Below are 14,909 nucleotides of genomic sequence, written 5' to 3' on the forward strand. Positions count from 1 at the left end.
CTTTCACCAGTGCTGTCTCTGTGCTATGATGTGCTCTAAATCCTGACTGAAAATCCTCAAATAAACTATCGTTATGTAGAAAGTCACATAACTGATTAGAGACTGCTTTCTCAAGGATCTTAGAGAGAAATGGAAGGTTAGATATAGGTCTATATTTGGCTAAAACGCCTGAATCAAGAGTAGGCTTCTTAAGAAGAGTTTTAATTACACCTATTTTAAAGGACTGTGGTACAAAGCCTGTTACTAAAGACATACTGATCATATTTAATAAAGAACTGTTAACTAAGGGTAAGACTTCCTTAAGCTGCCTAGTTGGGATGGTGTCTGTTGAAGTTAGTTCTACTATTGCAGTAAAAGTAGTGGTTTGGTCCCTCTGACTGATATATTATTATATATGATATCATTAGATTATTAATACTAAAGCATCATTGTGTAAGCAGCATGTCACTGTTGTAAATCATTAGTTTGAAACTGGATTTATGAAAATCCTGTGAACATAACACGATGATGTCATTGTGATGCCATCACAGTTTTCTCAGCCTGGGTTTTTTTGGAACTGGACCCATATTCAGGATTAAAAGTCAGAATATCTCGGCCTCTGCTGCTTCGATTTTGACAGTTCTTTTTCTAATCTGTCTTTTGTGAGTCCCTGCGCTTTATGGAAGTGAGCCCAGAGAAACACTACATTAAAACATTACATTAATCATGCTTGAATTAACAATAACAAGGCATTATTGACCCCTAAAATGATCAAATGAAAGAGATGCCCAAAATGAATTAAAAAGTGTGATCCAAAGTAAACTTTAATCAGAAAGAATGAACTATAACTACCAAGAATTTATTGATTTATTTATTGAATTCAGTTTTCTTTATTGGGAAAATAATGATGAACATTACATGAATGATTGACGAAAAGCTTTCTCATGTATAATTTGATAAAAGGCACAAAGCCTGGTGCAAAGCAGTGTGTCTGTCAAAGGTAAAACAGGTTGCACAACACTTCTCCAGAATGATATCTCATCTTCATCAAGGTGGTACACCACTTCAATGAAGGCATAACAAAGCAAGATAGCCAAAAGCGCTTTGTGGATAAAGCACGGTGTGCGGGCAAAAAGTTGTCCAACATGTTTTGATTTAAAAAGAGAACATTCATTTTTCTCCTTGTAACACGACAGCACACCAGTTAGAGCAGCAACAAAGAGACAAAGCAACATTTGGCTCATTTGCAAAAGACAACAGGATGGATAGCAGCACTTCAAGAAGGAATGATAAGTATAATACTAATAAACATATTAAGATAAACTAATGCATGAACTACAGTGAATTTTTATGATTATTTGACTTGGTTGCTCAGGTCAAGTTTCGTGCATCAGTTCCAGTATTTGTAAAGTTTATTTTCAATTTCTGTTCCTATTCATTTGATCCAGTTATTCTCAGAGTTATGTATGTTTTTAAACAGACAGTAACTTCCTCTACCTCAAACAAATTTAAAGTCAAAAGAAACTAGAAATATTTGTGCAGAGACATGATGATAACAATTCACAAAAGCATCTCACTCAGGTATGAAACTATGAACTTTATCCTCAACTTCCTCCTCTTCTCAAAACCAGTCGGCCAATTCAGCTCCTCCTAAACACTTCTGGTGACTCCTCCTGTCTTCCTCTCCCTGCTCAGAGCTGCTCCTCAGTGGGTGGACAGGACTGTGGACTGTGGAGGCGGTCAGCAGATCCTCTATTATGTATCTGGGGGGCTGAGGTCTGGTCTGAGAGCTCAGGAGGTGCACTTCCACGATCCTGAATAGCGATGTACAACTGGAGATGAGAGGGTCAGAGTCAGCGACAGGGACAGTCATGAGGTTGACAAAACTCCACTTTAAGGTCTTACTAGGGTCTAGAGACTAGTCAATTAATCAATTAGCTGATCACCAAGAAAATATTTGGCAAATATTTTTATAATCAAATAATAGTTTCAGTGATTTTTTTCTCAAATGTGATGATTTGAGGTTTTTCTTTGTCATACATGACAGTAAATAGAATATCTTTGGTTCTTTTGAACATTAAGCTGTCACTATAAACTGTCATGTTTCTGCTTCACAGCCTTCAAAAGCTGATTAGATTAGATATTTGAGTTGTAGCTATTTTAGAATTTAGTTACTTGCAAATGTTGAAATGTAGACCTACTGAGATTCGATAAGGATTTGGATTCGAAACTGGATTTGAATTCCATAAAATGCTATCAGACCTATTAAGACATATTTACTCTATGTGCACAAAGTGTTTTGACTGGAAAATCTAAGGTGATGATGAGCAATTGATTCTTCAAGTTGCAGCACACAGCGCTTGATCCGTTACCAGACTTCTGGGTATGCGTTGTCCAAGTAACTGGTAGCTGAGCCGACCACCGTGAACAACTAATCCCATGAGAAGGAACCCCAACACGCAGAATGCACCCAGCAGGCCGTAGACCATATACACTGTGAAACAGGACAGCAACAGGTATCAGTTTGCAGTTTGGAATATACTCATTATATCGGAAATCAGCACATTAAAGGACCAGTCTGTAGGATTTAGTGGCATCTAGCAGTGAGATTGCAGATTGCAACCAACTGAATACCCCTACCCTTCGAAGCATGTAGGAGAATCTACGGTATGCGAAAGGCCCTCTCTAGAGCCAGTGTTTGGTTTGTCTGTTCTGGGCTACTGTAGAAACATGGCAGCGCAACATGGCAGGCTCTGTGGGAGTGGATCCACTCCCTATGTAGATGTAAAGGGCTCATTCTAAGGTAACGGAAACATAATGATTCTTATTTTCAGGGGACTATACACTAATTAAAACATATTTATGAATATTATATTTCATTTCTGCCAATGGATCCCCTTAAATCTTACACACTGGTCCTTTTAGTTGAGGATTCAAGAAAATAACCTGACATTTGGCGGGTATTGTGGTCAAGCTTCCTTTTCTGTTAAACCTGAAGTTCTCACACATTTATATCTCTAAGAGGAACTGTTAAAATTCAAATGAAGTTCCTCTTTCAGCCTTTTAGCCAGGAGCTACAAACACTGGAGGGGAACAGTGGCCTATTCAAACACATTCAGTTGCCAATTTCAGTACATCCTACCTTCATGAAGGTTATGATTGTAACTGGTAATTGTAATTAGATCAACATGTAACTCTCCTGGTTGGATCATTAGGACAAAGGATGAACAACTATGTTAGAAAATATCTTGGTCGAAGGTACAAGACTGTGTACATAAAAACTTTGGGGTAGAAGTTAAAGGATAACCTCCTATATTTTTCTTATTGTCAACAAATCTCATGTGCAGAGCCAAATCAACAATGAATTGATCCTCTAACAAGTATTGTGTGTCTATCCAAAACCTGATATATCAATCATCAATCCAAAAACTATTAAAAACATGTCAATGAGCCGCTGCACTGGGTGACATGTTCCTTTATTATGAAGCATTTGGGCATGTTAGTTTGTTTAGAAATGGCTCCAAAGACTAAGAACAGCGATCATATTTTCAGTCTTTAGAGAGTAGTTCAGTGTAAGGCAGACGCCACGGAGCATGTGCAGGAACGCGGTTCTAGTTACAGATTTTCACTGGCTTGTTGTGCTACATATCATAACCTCTTGACTTTGTACTACATTGTCGCTACATTGTAAATAACTTTAGTAAAAAGTCAAGATTTTGTGATATGTAGCACAACAAGCTAGTATTTCTGCACATGGTCAGTGGCATCTGCCTTACACAGAACTACTCTCTTGAGACTGAAAACGTGATCGTTGTTTTTAGTCTTTGGAGCCGTTTCTAAACAAACTAACATGACCAAACGGTGTGGCTCATTAATGTATTTTTAATAGTTTTTGGACAACAACTGAGGTCTAGAGCACAGAGGAATAAGATATATCAGGGTTTGGATACACACACAATACTTTCTAGTGGATTAGTTTCATTGTTGGTTTGGATCAGAACATGAGATTTGATGACAATAAGAAAAATATGGAAAATTGCTGTCTTATCCTTTATCTACAACTCCCAAGGTGCATTTCTGCAAGAAACATTCAATCACTGAGCGTGAAACTTTGTCACATGCGCGTCTTGATGGCATGTTGGGAGAGTTACAGAAATATTTCTACGTCTAACCTTGTTATTCTGCCTTTGTGACTTTTATATTAAAGTGACACAAATGCTTACTCTACGGCAGCATATTACTGCCACCATATTAGTAGTATTTGCTATCTGAGAGAACCCCTATTTGCTCCGTTTCACATTCACATTATAACAGGATATTTTTTTGTTATGACAAATATTTGTGAGCAAATATTCTGTTTTAGGAAGAAACTTTACTTGTAACAACATATCACTTTATCTTGTTTATAACAAAATGTTCTCCTTATCATACAAAATCAACATATCTCATTAAAACAAGACACATTTCTTATTATAACATGGTAACTTTGTTTTAGTTCCTTGTTAAAATGGGATAATTTGGTATTTAGTAATGAAGAGAAAAATGTCATTACAAAATGAAAAATATCTTGTTAAAATGAGAACACATTCTCATCACAACAAAATGAACTCATTTTTTTGACATAATGGCAGCAATACTTATTCAGACATGAGACCAACATGTAAAACTGCCTTCACATTTTTGTAATAAAGTACATGTACTGCACTAAAAGGGCTTCAGGGGAAAGCTGGTGAACAGATGCTGGACAGAAAACAAACAGATTAAAGTTGATTGTACAGAGGAAGAAAGAAGATTGAAGTCTGTGTATTTTATTTGTGGATGCTGAGTATCAGAGTGAAACAATGGTGACGTACGTAAGTTTCTGGGAGGAGGGCTGGTGAAGGCACAGAAAGGTTTACTGGGAACAGAATTGGAGTTGAAGGGAGATGACACGGAGACCGTCACACAGTACTCCACACCCGGCTGCAGGTACGTGATCATGTTCTCCTCTTTGTAAGGCAGTTTCAGTTTGAACTGAAACACAACAGACAAACCAGGTAATAAACGGTATAATTACACTTCATAGAGGCACCGTACAGAATGGAGACAAAGTAAACAAACTGCTGTAGCTACAAGTCACGTGTCGCTAACAGGGCTTATGAAGAGCAAAAACCAAACCAGCACGTAATGGGTCCAAAGTGACATTTGCAGGTATGTTTACATGCTGTTTAATGTGCTTCAGCTGAGCAGCTAATTAGCTACCTAGCCCGCTAACTGACATTGAGATTTTCTGTGGCGAATGTTTATTTGGTGGCTCGTTCAACAAGCTAAGGTGTAGGACAAGACGTGTGTTAATGTTTGTAAGTTAGATACAGAGACTTTAGCAGGAAAGCCAATGGATCTAATGGAAAAGCTAGTCTGTGGATCTTGTTGTGTAGCAGGATGCTATCAGGCTCAGTGTGACCATTTACAGCAGATATGTTGCTGTAATTTAATTTCAGTTGAACTTTCATCATTTTTTTTCATTTAATGTGGGAATGTTCTTTTGTTTTTCCTTTTTGGGAAGGTGGTTGCATGAAACTCTGCTGCATGTATACAAACAGGCTTTAGTGATTGATTGTAGAGCTGCATTGATTAGTTGATTGATAGAAAATTAACTAGTTTGACAATTGTCTGTCTTGTGTAGTCGTTTTCAAAGGAAAAATGTCAAACATTTGCTGGATTTAAACTTTTATGTGTCATACATGACAGTAGACTGAATATCTTTGGATTTTGGACTGTTAATGATAAAACTAAACATCTGAAGATGTCACCTTTGACTTTATGAAATTATAGGAGGCATTTCTTCAACTGTTTTTTGACATTTTATGGACAAAACAATGAATCGAGAAAATAATCATCAGATTCATTGATAATGTAAATAATCATTAGTGCAGTTTTATTTCCTTTGCTGCATTAGGGACAACTTACAACTTATTACTGCACATTAACTGCGTTTTTAGTCTATAACTTATGTGTTAATGTCTCTGCTCCTAACTTTTTTTATTTTCATTAAAAAAATGTAGCACCTTGAATTGTCCTTATGTATGAAATGTTCATTTAAAAGTCCATAAAACCTTCTGTATTTGTTTCTGTAGGTGGCGCTCTTTTCGTTCTTTGTTCAGCTGTCACAGCTCAATGTAACTACCCGTTTCTCCTTCACTTACGTGTTATTCCAAAGAAACTGTTGCTGTACTAAACATGATACCAGTCACTTCCTGCGTCAATGTTCTGTGTTTTTCTGTATTTTTCCCCAGAAAGACCTGTCACACATCAGGTGTTAAAACAAGAAATGCGTAACATTAAGATACAAGCTGAGTCACTGATGCATAAAAGGCTGCTCTGATTTTACTTACTTTAGCAATACACATGCTTGTTAGAAATAATAAAATGCTACATGTTTCCTGGATGTCACTCTCAAAACTGCTTTGCTAAGTTGTCTTGTGGTTTTGAACCTCAAGGGGCGACAGGAAGTACATACAGGCTGTGTTTATGTTTTTCCACTAATGGTTTAGCCTCCTCTGTCTGTCTGAATTAAAGCTGTCTGAATTTTTAAACTTTTATTATTTGACTTCATTATTTATCAAGTTTGTATACTGTAACTGGTAGAAATGTGAGGTGGGAAGATTGAAATTACAGATGTTAAGACATGTTCTTTTTTGTTCTTTTCATCAGAGTGTTTCCTCGAACACAGGCGGCGAGAGGAAAACGTGGGCAAAACCACACACACTGAAAAACATCAGCTATCTGAGGGAACCAGATGTCTTTCGAAAGTGATAAATAAGCCTACAACACGTTTGTTTTGCTCAATATTCTGATTGGGCTTTCATAAGTCTTTCAAAGAGATCAATAGGAGTGGCATTGTGGGTTTACGGTTTTGATTTCTCAGTATTCCACACCGCTCTGAGTCGAGTTTCATATCATCTAAACATATGCAACCCGAGATAAAACACTCTAAAAGAAACATGCAGACCTGCAGAAACCCACTCTCTATTATAGGGTGAACTACTGTATGTCAGGATGATAAATGGCACAAGGGTCAAATCATGGCACCTCTGCCACACTTGGTCATTTTTCACTCTGTAAACAATAACGCCTATACAATAACCGTCAGTGCCAAAACTGTGTGTGTAATTATCAAGACTGACTGGTTATTGTCTCTAAATTGGACTTTACAGTGCACACATAAGGCTGTATTATAATCTTCATCGAATGTAATTTCATTGAAAAATAACTATGAACTTCTACTCGTGACCAGAACCATCTCCCATGCAAGGAACGCTTAAGGGAGGGGAAGCAATATCTTCTTTTTTGACAGGAAACAACAAGGTTTATGGGAAATGTGGTCTTAAAGGGTTGTAAAGGGTTAAATGCTTTGTGGGAGAAAACCAGTTTGACACAAATCATTGCAAACTCAAAGTTTTGACTGTGACACCTCAGTATGGTGTGTTGCACATGCAATATGACTGTAGCACTACTACAAACTGAGAAGTGAAGCCAATGCGGAGGTGTCTTAAAACTGCATTCTTTCTAATGACCAGCAGGGGGCGACTCCAGTAGTTGCAAAAAGAAGTCTGTTTGTATAGAAGTCTATGAGAAAATGACTTTACTTCTCACTTGATTTATTACTTCAGTAAACAATTTCCTAATGAGTTTATGGTCTCAAATGCTGGTTTCAAGTCTTCTTTAATACAGCATGATGTTCATTTTGTAAATTATGGTCCCATTTAGTAAGTAAGTAAGTGAGTAAAATAGATGATGGCGACAATGTGGCATATGTAATGTAACCATGGTGTAACCCTAGATTCACAGAGTAACTGCTGTTATTTCACAGTGTGTTTTCAGTTCATGAAAGTTAATTGTAACATTTTGGTTGCCTAAAAAAGTCTTGTTCAGTGTTTGGTTAAACCAAGACCATGATCTGTCCCTAACCTGAACAAAGTACTGCCAGTGACAAAACAGCTGCCCGCTGAGCCTAAAATGAAGCTATGAGAGTGAACCAAAACAGTAAAGTTGCAGCTGGGCAGATAAACAATGAACTGAAACTCGCTATGAAGCTCTGTAAAGCCGAGAGGAGCTGCAGAGTCACTGTTAATTCTCTGTAGGTTCATCACTACGAGCCACAACCAACACATTACACACTACTACACAGTTCATACAGTTTTGTTATAAAAAATACCAACTATAGCCACTTAAAGCTGCGTTAATTGATTTTTGTTTTGGCCATTGAGGGCAGCAGAAAAAGCTATAAATACAACAGACATATTATCACTTTACAAAGCTGTTATAGTGAATGCGTGAGCAAATAGTTGCCTATTTGCACATTCAGCAGACACAAAAAGCTTGTAATTTAATCATCATCATTCATTTGGAGTTGTGTTTCTGTCCACATGAATGTTTTTTAGCTCTAGTTTGGTCTCCACCAGCTCTTCATAAACACACAGCATTTGGCTCTTTAGTTGCTAAATTTGACTGTCTGCTGTTTCTGAGCAGGTAGTGGATGGTGTGTTTATCAGAGCGTTTTCAATGAAAAGCAGCTGCCTGCTGCTGCTGGAAACCTGGTTGATGAAAGCAGTTTTTGGGCTGGAAAACCAGAACAATGATCCTAAAATAGATTAAAAGGTTCTGTAGAGATGAGGTGAGAGTTGGATGATAATTATCTGGTTCATCAGGACTGACCCATGTCAATGAGCCACACTACTGCACTGGATGACATGTTCCTTCATTATGAAGAGTTTCGTCACGTTAGATTGTTCAGAAACGGCTTCAAAGACTAAAAACAGCGATCACATTTTCAGTCTCTGGAGAGTAGTTCTGTGTAAGGCAGAGAGTATGTTCCGAACTTTAGGACGAAGTCAAAGAGGTTATGATATGTAGCACAACAAGCTAGTAAAGCTGTAAATGGAACATACTCTCTGCCTTACACAGAACTACTCTCCGGAGACTGAAAATGTGATCGCTGTTTTTAGTCTTTGGAGCCGTTTCTAAACAATCTAATGTGACCAAACTCTTCATAATGAAAGAACATGTCACCCAGTGCAGTGGTGTGACTCAATGACGTATTTTTAATAGTTTTTGGATAACAACAGACGTCTACGGCACAGAGGAATAAGATATATCAGGCATTGGATACACACACAATACTTGTAAGTAGATTAATTAATTGTTGGTTTGGATCTGCACATGAGATTTGTTGACAATAAGAAAAAAATAGCCAGCCTTATTTTTTAAGCCTGACTCATACCTGTACTCCGTCCCGGGTCCTTTGCACATTGAAGTCGATTACTCTGTAGAAGCTTTGAAACTGCTCGTGCTGCTGTAGACCCTTTGATTTGGGAAGACTGACCTGGACGAGCAAACAGTTCCCACAGCCGGACACAGAAACATCGAGAGGACCCATCACAGCTACAGGGAGAAACAAACTCATGTTCATCTAACTGGTAAGTGGATTCACTGCAGGACTAATCATAATTTAAAAAACTGAAGCAAAGATTGGCATTGACATTAAAGTTTGCCAATTGACCAATCGTAATCATAACTATGCACAGCACGCTTGTTAAGCTCTGAATTTCTCAACACGTTGTGCAGAATGATACTCCATACAGTACATAATCCATATATAACAAGTTTGGAGGATTCTGTCTTCGTTTTTAGCCCTTCCAAAACCAAAAACACATGAACAAAAGTGTAAAGAATGGATTAATCCTCTTAATGTGTTAGAAAAGGGTTTACACCTTTAGGATTCAAGCTCCAGTATGTAATTTACACAAGTGTGATGTGGAAACTTGAAGCCTCCATCCTACAAACACTGACAATAAACTTTACAGTGAAGTAGGAGACATCTTGTGTCCAGCAAGAAAACTTTTGAAATTAACAATATTTGCATATTTAGAGATTCTGAATTTTATTGGGGGAGAATGAGTAGATGCCATTTTAAAGATTTTAAAGTGGTAATTATACATTTTTTTGTGGAAAAACCATATCAGACATATATTATTGTTCCTGGCAGAGTATTTTTACATGTATTATACTTGTCTAGAGGAGATCTTTGAGATTATTTTTTCACATTTTTTGCCTTTTTACAGTTGAAAGTGTGGGGAAACGGGAAACATGGGAGAGGGAGAGAGGGATATGTCATGCAGCGAAGGTCAGTGGCTGGAATTGAACCGGCACTCGGACGTTAACGTGTGTTTATAATTGTAGCCATGACGATGAAGATCCCTTTACCTTAATGAGGAAGTAATTGTTCCCCATCGATGATGTTTTCCTAACCTTAAGCACTTATTCTGATCCAGAACATGTTCTTTCCCTAAACAAAACCTTAACCACAGCGTTGTCCCATCATAAAACAGATTTATTTTAAGCAGATGTTTGTTGACAAATGACCTGCTGGTCCTGCTGGTAGGGGCATCAGATCAGAGAACACTTCACAAATAATGTATTTCATCGTTTAATTTAGAGGATTGTGAATCTTGAGTGGCATATCTGCCACAGTTATCACTAAGTGAAGAGTTTTAGCTCAGCCAATGAGATTATTTCTACCTCCAGAGCTGCTCTGCCTCTCTGTGTATGAAATGTTTAAATCTTCCATGTGTCATAATTGTGTTGGTGGTGGCTCACTGTCTGACAGGGGCTGGAACTGCCTTGATATTTTCCAATCAGACTTCTGGGTGGGTGTGAAGGCCTGGACACGGGCGTAGTAGTGATCAAACGGTTCCTGAAATGCTCTGGTGAGGTCACACGTCTGTCCGGCCGTCAGCTCCGAACAGGAAGCCACCTCTTTCCACGTGCTCTTCCTCCAAAGTGAAAAGGAAAGTAGGAGAGAGAGACTTTTAATAGACACTAGACACATTAAGACAATTACAAGATCAGCCTACTATCACTGTAAGAATATATCATCATATCATTCATGTCTCAGCAGGTCTACTAATGTAACAGTGTCATTACAGGTCGATCAAACAGCTGCAGCTGATTCGATAATTTATTTTCAAATACTGCTGTTGGTTTAAAAAGCACTGAATGGTTTAGATCTGATCTCTCAGGTTTTCTTGGACAGGACAGAAATCAGTTTATATGCAGCACATATCTGAACAAACTCCCACACTGACTGCATGATCCTTTTGTTACTCCTTAAATGCATTTTTTTTTTTTTTTTTTTGGTGTCTTATTGGTGTAAATAAAAAAAAAACAAAAAAAAACTCAGTTCTTTAAAATCAAAGCTGAAGACTTTTCTGTTTCTTCTGTTTTTTATTAAATCAAATTTGAGGATAATTATTCATATCTGGCACTACGCTGTGGCTGTCTGTTTTATTTGTTTTATTCTATTTTAGCTTATTTTCTTGTTTTATTTTACTCTTAAACCCTTTTTAAATGTGTCTTTTTTATAATTTCTTGTGTTTCTTTCATATCCTTAAATGCCTTTAATCTTTTATGTAAAGCACTTTTGTTCACAGCTGCAATACAAAGAAACTTGCGTTGCCTTGATGATAACCGGAAAACATAAGAAAAAATGACTCACACCACAGCAGGTGAAAAGAAACTTAACTAGCTACACACTGATAATCATATTACAACAAATCTCATCCCATAGCTTAATAAAAAGGAAACTAACTGGGCTTTCTGCGTCATACTGATATAAACAACACTCACACTTCCTGAAAATAGAAAGTGCTTACTCACAGGCTATAGGAAAGGTTCAGAAAGAAAAATGAAACATATGACCTTCACTGAGCTCAGCTGGTGCACATGCAGCATTTATCCAGAACAGCAACATGGCTGTGTTCATTTTCAGCATAAGTACCTGCAGCAGGAACCAACAATTTATGTGTAATACAGAATATTTTGTTTATCCAAAGTTATGTTTTTTAATACCAATATACTTCTGTTTAATGTAAAGTAACAATAAGTTAATTAACTACTATAGATTAAAGTTGATTGTATTTATTTTAGAAGTATTTCTGTTTTCATATTCTTATTGTTGTAATATGATTAAAAAAAATACAGAATAGAGACTCAATATGTTTTTTAGTCATTAAATATCATGCACATTTCCAGCTCAATATTTATATTCTGGGGCTCTACTGGACTGTCTTTGTATGATTTACAGTTAACTCCTTATTTATCTTCTACTGGTCCTTTATGCAGCCCCTCAGTTCAGCCTCTGTCTGAAACAGGCTGTTTTAGCTCCTGGCTAAAGTTAGTAAGTAAGAAAGTCAAATGTATTTATATAGTGCTTTTCATAGGCATTAGTCACAAATAAGTATAGGGGTAATATGAGCTAGTGAGTAGTCTTGCAGCAGCATTTTAGATTGTCTGCAGACGATCAAGGGCAGAGATACTACTAGATAGATACTTGTGAGGAGAAAAGTGCATTACAGTAGTCAAGAGATGCGATAAAAGCAGGTATAAGCATCTCTAGTTCAGCTGTTGAAACTACAGATCTCAGTTTAGTGATATTTCTTAAGTGGAAAAAACAAGATCTGGTCAGCTGCTTTACATGGGTGTCAAACGACGAGGGTTGATCAAATATTACCCCTAAGCTACGCAGTCTGGAGTGTGCAGTGGAGGAAAGAGGCCCAATACTAATAAAAACCAGAACCTCTGTCTTATCAGCATTGAGCTGTAGAAAATTTTCTGCTGTCCAGTCTTTAATAGTGTTAAGACAGTCTAGGATGCTGGATAACCTAAAAGCCTCAATAGGTTTGAATGAAAAGTGGAACTGAGCAGCATATATAGAGAAAATAACAGGGGCCCCAGAACCGAACCTTGTGGGACACCACAAGAGAGTGGATAGAACTCAGACAAAGAGTCACCAACAGAGACGGTAAAACTTCTGTCAGTGAAACATGATTTAAACCAGTCTAATGCTACGCCTGATATACCACCCAATCTACTGTGTCAAATGCAGAACTGAGATCAAGCAGCGCTAGAACGGAACAGTCACCTGCATCAGAGGACACGAAAATGTCGTTAGAGACCCCCAGAGGAGCAGTTTCAGTAGAGTGCTGCTTCTGAAATCAAAACTGAAACTTATCATAAATACTATGCCTCTCCAGCGCAGCGGTAAGAGTTTAGATACAGGCTTATAGTTCTTGGGCAGAGCAGGAACTACATTAGGTTTCTTTAATATGGGCTGGATAGTAACGTGTTTAAGATGAGACAGGACACATCCTGAAGACACTGAGGAATTGAGAATAGCAGATACAGTGGGGCCAATAATTGGCAGAACTTTTAAAAATACAGAAGATGGTACTACATCCATTGGGCTTCACTTTCCTAATGAGTCCCATCAGATCTTATAAGGCACGATACGAGATGAATAAATCCCTGTTTTTGTTATCTTCTTTGTTTGGGGAGTGGAGAGGAAGTTTAGGTCAACATGCTTCAAAATTCAGCTTTAATATTTTCTCACTCTACTGACATTTCCCAACCTATCTACAGTAAGTGATGCGTACAGTCAGTTATATCATCAGTTCCAGCTTAACAGTTAAGTATTCTCATCAATCAGCTGTTCTGTAGAAACAAAACCTAAAGCAGCGGGAAAATGAAAATGAGCTTCGAGGCTGCATGTTTGCGTCTGAGAAATGTGATCCATATGAGTTTATGGCTCCTGTGTGTGAATGTGGCTCTGTCCAGGTTGACTGTTAATAAATGGAATAATAAATAATGATAATAATAAGAAGAATAATAAGAATCTCCTCATAAATTCACAATAGAAAGTCCTACTGCAAAGATTAAAGCCACTTAACATATAGTTTATAGTGATAACGGTTTATTAAATTCAACATTTTGGTGACAGTATTGTGAAATTATTCCTTGTTTCTTGATATTTCTTTCTTTAAAACGTCCAAATGCAACACAAAAGTCTGATAATCTCTACTGCAGAGAGCGGCCAGAACCGTTGGTCCAATACGGCGGCGGCTGAGACGCAGCGCCCAGATTAACACGTATACTGTCTATGACCCGTCTGCATTCAGCCCCCCGCTAGTCACCGCAGTTAGCAAAGGTGTAGGTGGATGTAGGAGCTCTGGTTAATAAAGTAAAATGATTAAAAAAAATAAAAAAATCTAGCAATTGGCAGTTAAAGCTGTGTGCTTCAGGATGACTGAGGAAAACGCGGTTCAGAGACTGTTTCAGATGTTGGTCACCAGCAGCTCAGTAGGTACAAAGTGCAAAAAAAGGAAGTCATGAATCACAGATCAGAGTCTGTCAACCCTTGTCTTATCACCTCACTTTTCTTTTCCCCTGTACATCCTGTTGACTGAATACCTGGGGTTGAGGATTTGGACTGTGAAGTGGGTGTCGGGGGGCGTCTCGGGGCCTGGCAGGAAGCTGAGCGTATGCTCCATGTTGAAGGAAGAGATGGAGACGTTGGAAGGTGCAGGGAGGGGATCACACTTCCCTGCGGACGAGGAGAGAATCATAATATTAAAAAAGAGAAAATTTGGTCTTTCTTATAATTTTCCAGCTCTGCATCACTACATGTTGCTAAACCTGTGGTCTGCACAAAACATTTCCTGTTTATCTACCTTCGCTATGCACCTATGAGTTGCTCACTCTGAGCCATGAGAAACTATAGAGATTAACAGCAATATGAAGTATTTACTCTTCCTGCCAACATGCACACATTTAAATTTACACACAACTTACCTAAACAATCAAACACAGGCAGAAAAAAACACATACAAAGTCCTTCCATGACACTTCATCTCACATATTCACCATTTGAACCCCAGTCTTTCCTCCCCACCTTCAGTCCAGGGAACATTACCAAGCTGAAAACACAGAAGAAGAAACATCCAAAACCCCATCGTCCCTCCATGGACTGCTTGCTGTTTGACAAGATGTGATATTGCTCTTGTTTTTAGGTTCGAGCACTCAACATATAGACAGGGATGGGAGGGAGCCGGGGG

The 14,909-nt window shown here is 38.0% G+C and overlaps 1 protein-coding gene across 4 annotated transcripts; it reads right to left on the reverse strand.

Annotated features, from left to right (window-relative positions):
- Positions 1 to 837: 837 nt before the first annotated feature.
- LOC137192296 (interferon alpha/beta receptor 2-like) lies at positions 838 to 14,907 on the reverse strand. Of its 4 annotated transcripts, none has more exons than XM_067602862.1 (7): positions 14,768 to 14,907; positions 14,230 to 14,398; positions 10,618 to 10,793; positions 9,242 to 9,402; positions 4,833 to 4,992; positions 2,352 to 2,473; positions 838 to 1,811 (listed from the first exon to the last, which is right to left on the reverse strand). In XM_067602862.1, the coding sequence occupies exons 1-7, from the start codon at positions 14,805 to 14,807 to the stop codon at positions 1,671 to 1,673; spliced, it is 969 nt and encodes a 322-aa protein (XP_067458963.1). In that variant the 5' UTR covers positions 14,808 to 14,907; the 3' UTR covers positions 838 to 1,670. The 4 variants fall into 4 exon arrangements, with proteins under 4 accessions (XP_067458963.1, XP_067458964.1, XP_067458960.1 ...); XM_067602863.1 differs by having other exon boundaries at positions 14,266 to 14,398; positions 14,747 to 14,907; XM_067602859.1 differs by having other exon boundaries at positions 14,747 to 14,907.
- Between the last annotated feature and the right edge of the window lie 2 nt (positions 14,908 to 14,909).

Source organism: Thunnus thynnus, chromosome 11 (genome assembly GCF_963924715.1).
Source record: "Thunnus thynnus chromosome 11, fThuThy2.1, whole genome shotgun sequence".
Taxonomy (NCBI): Eukaryota; Metazoa; Chordata; class Actinopteri; order Scombriformes; family Scombridae; genus Thunnus; species Thunnus thynnus.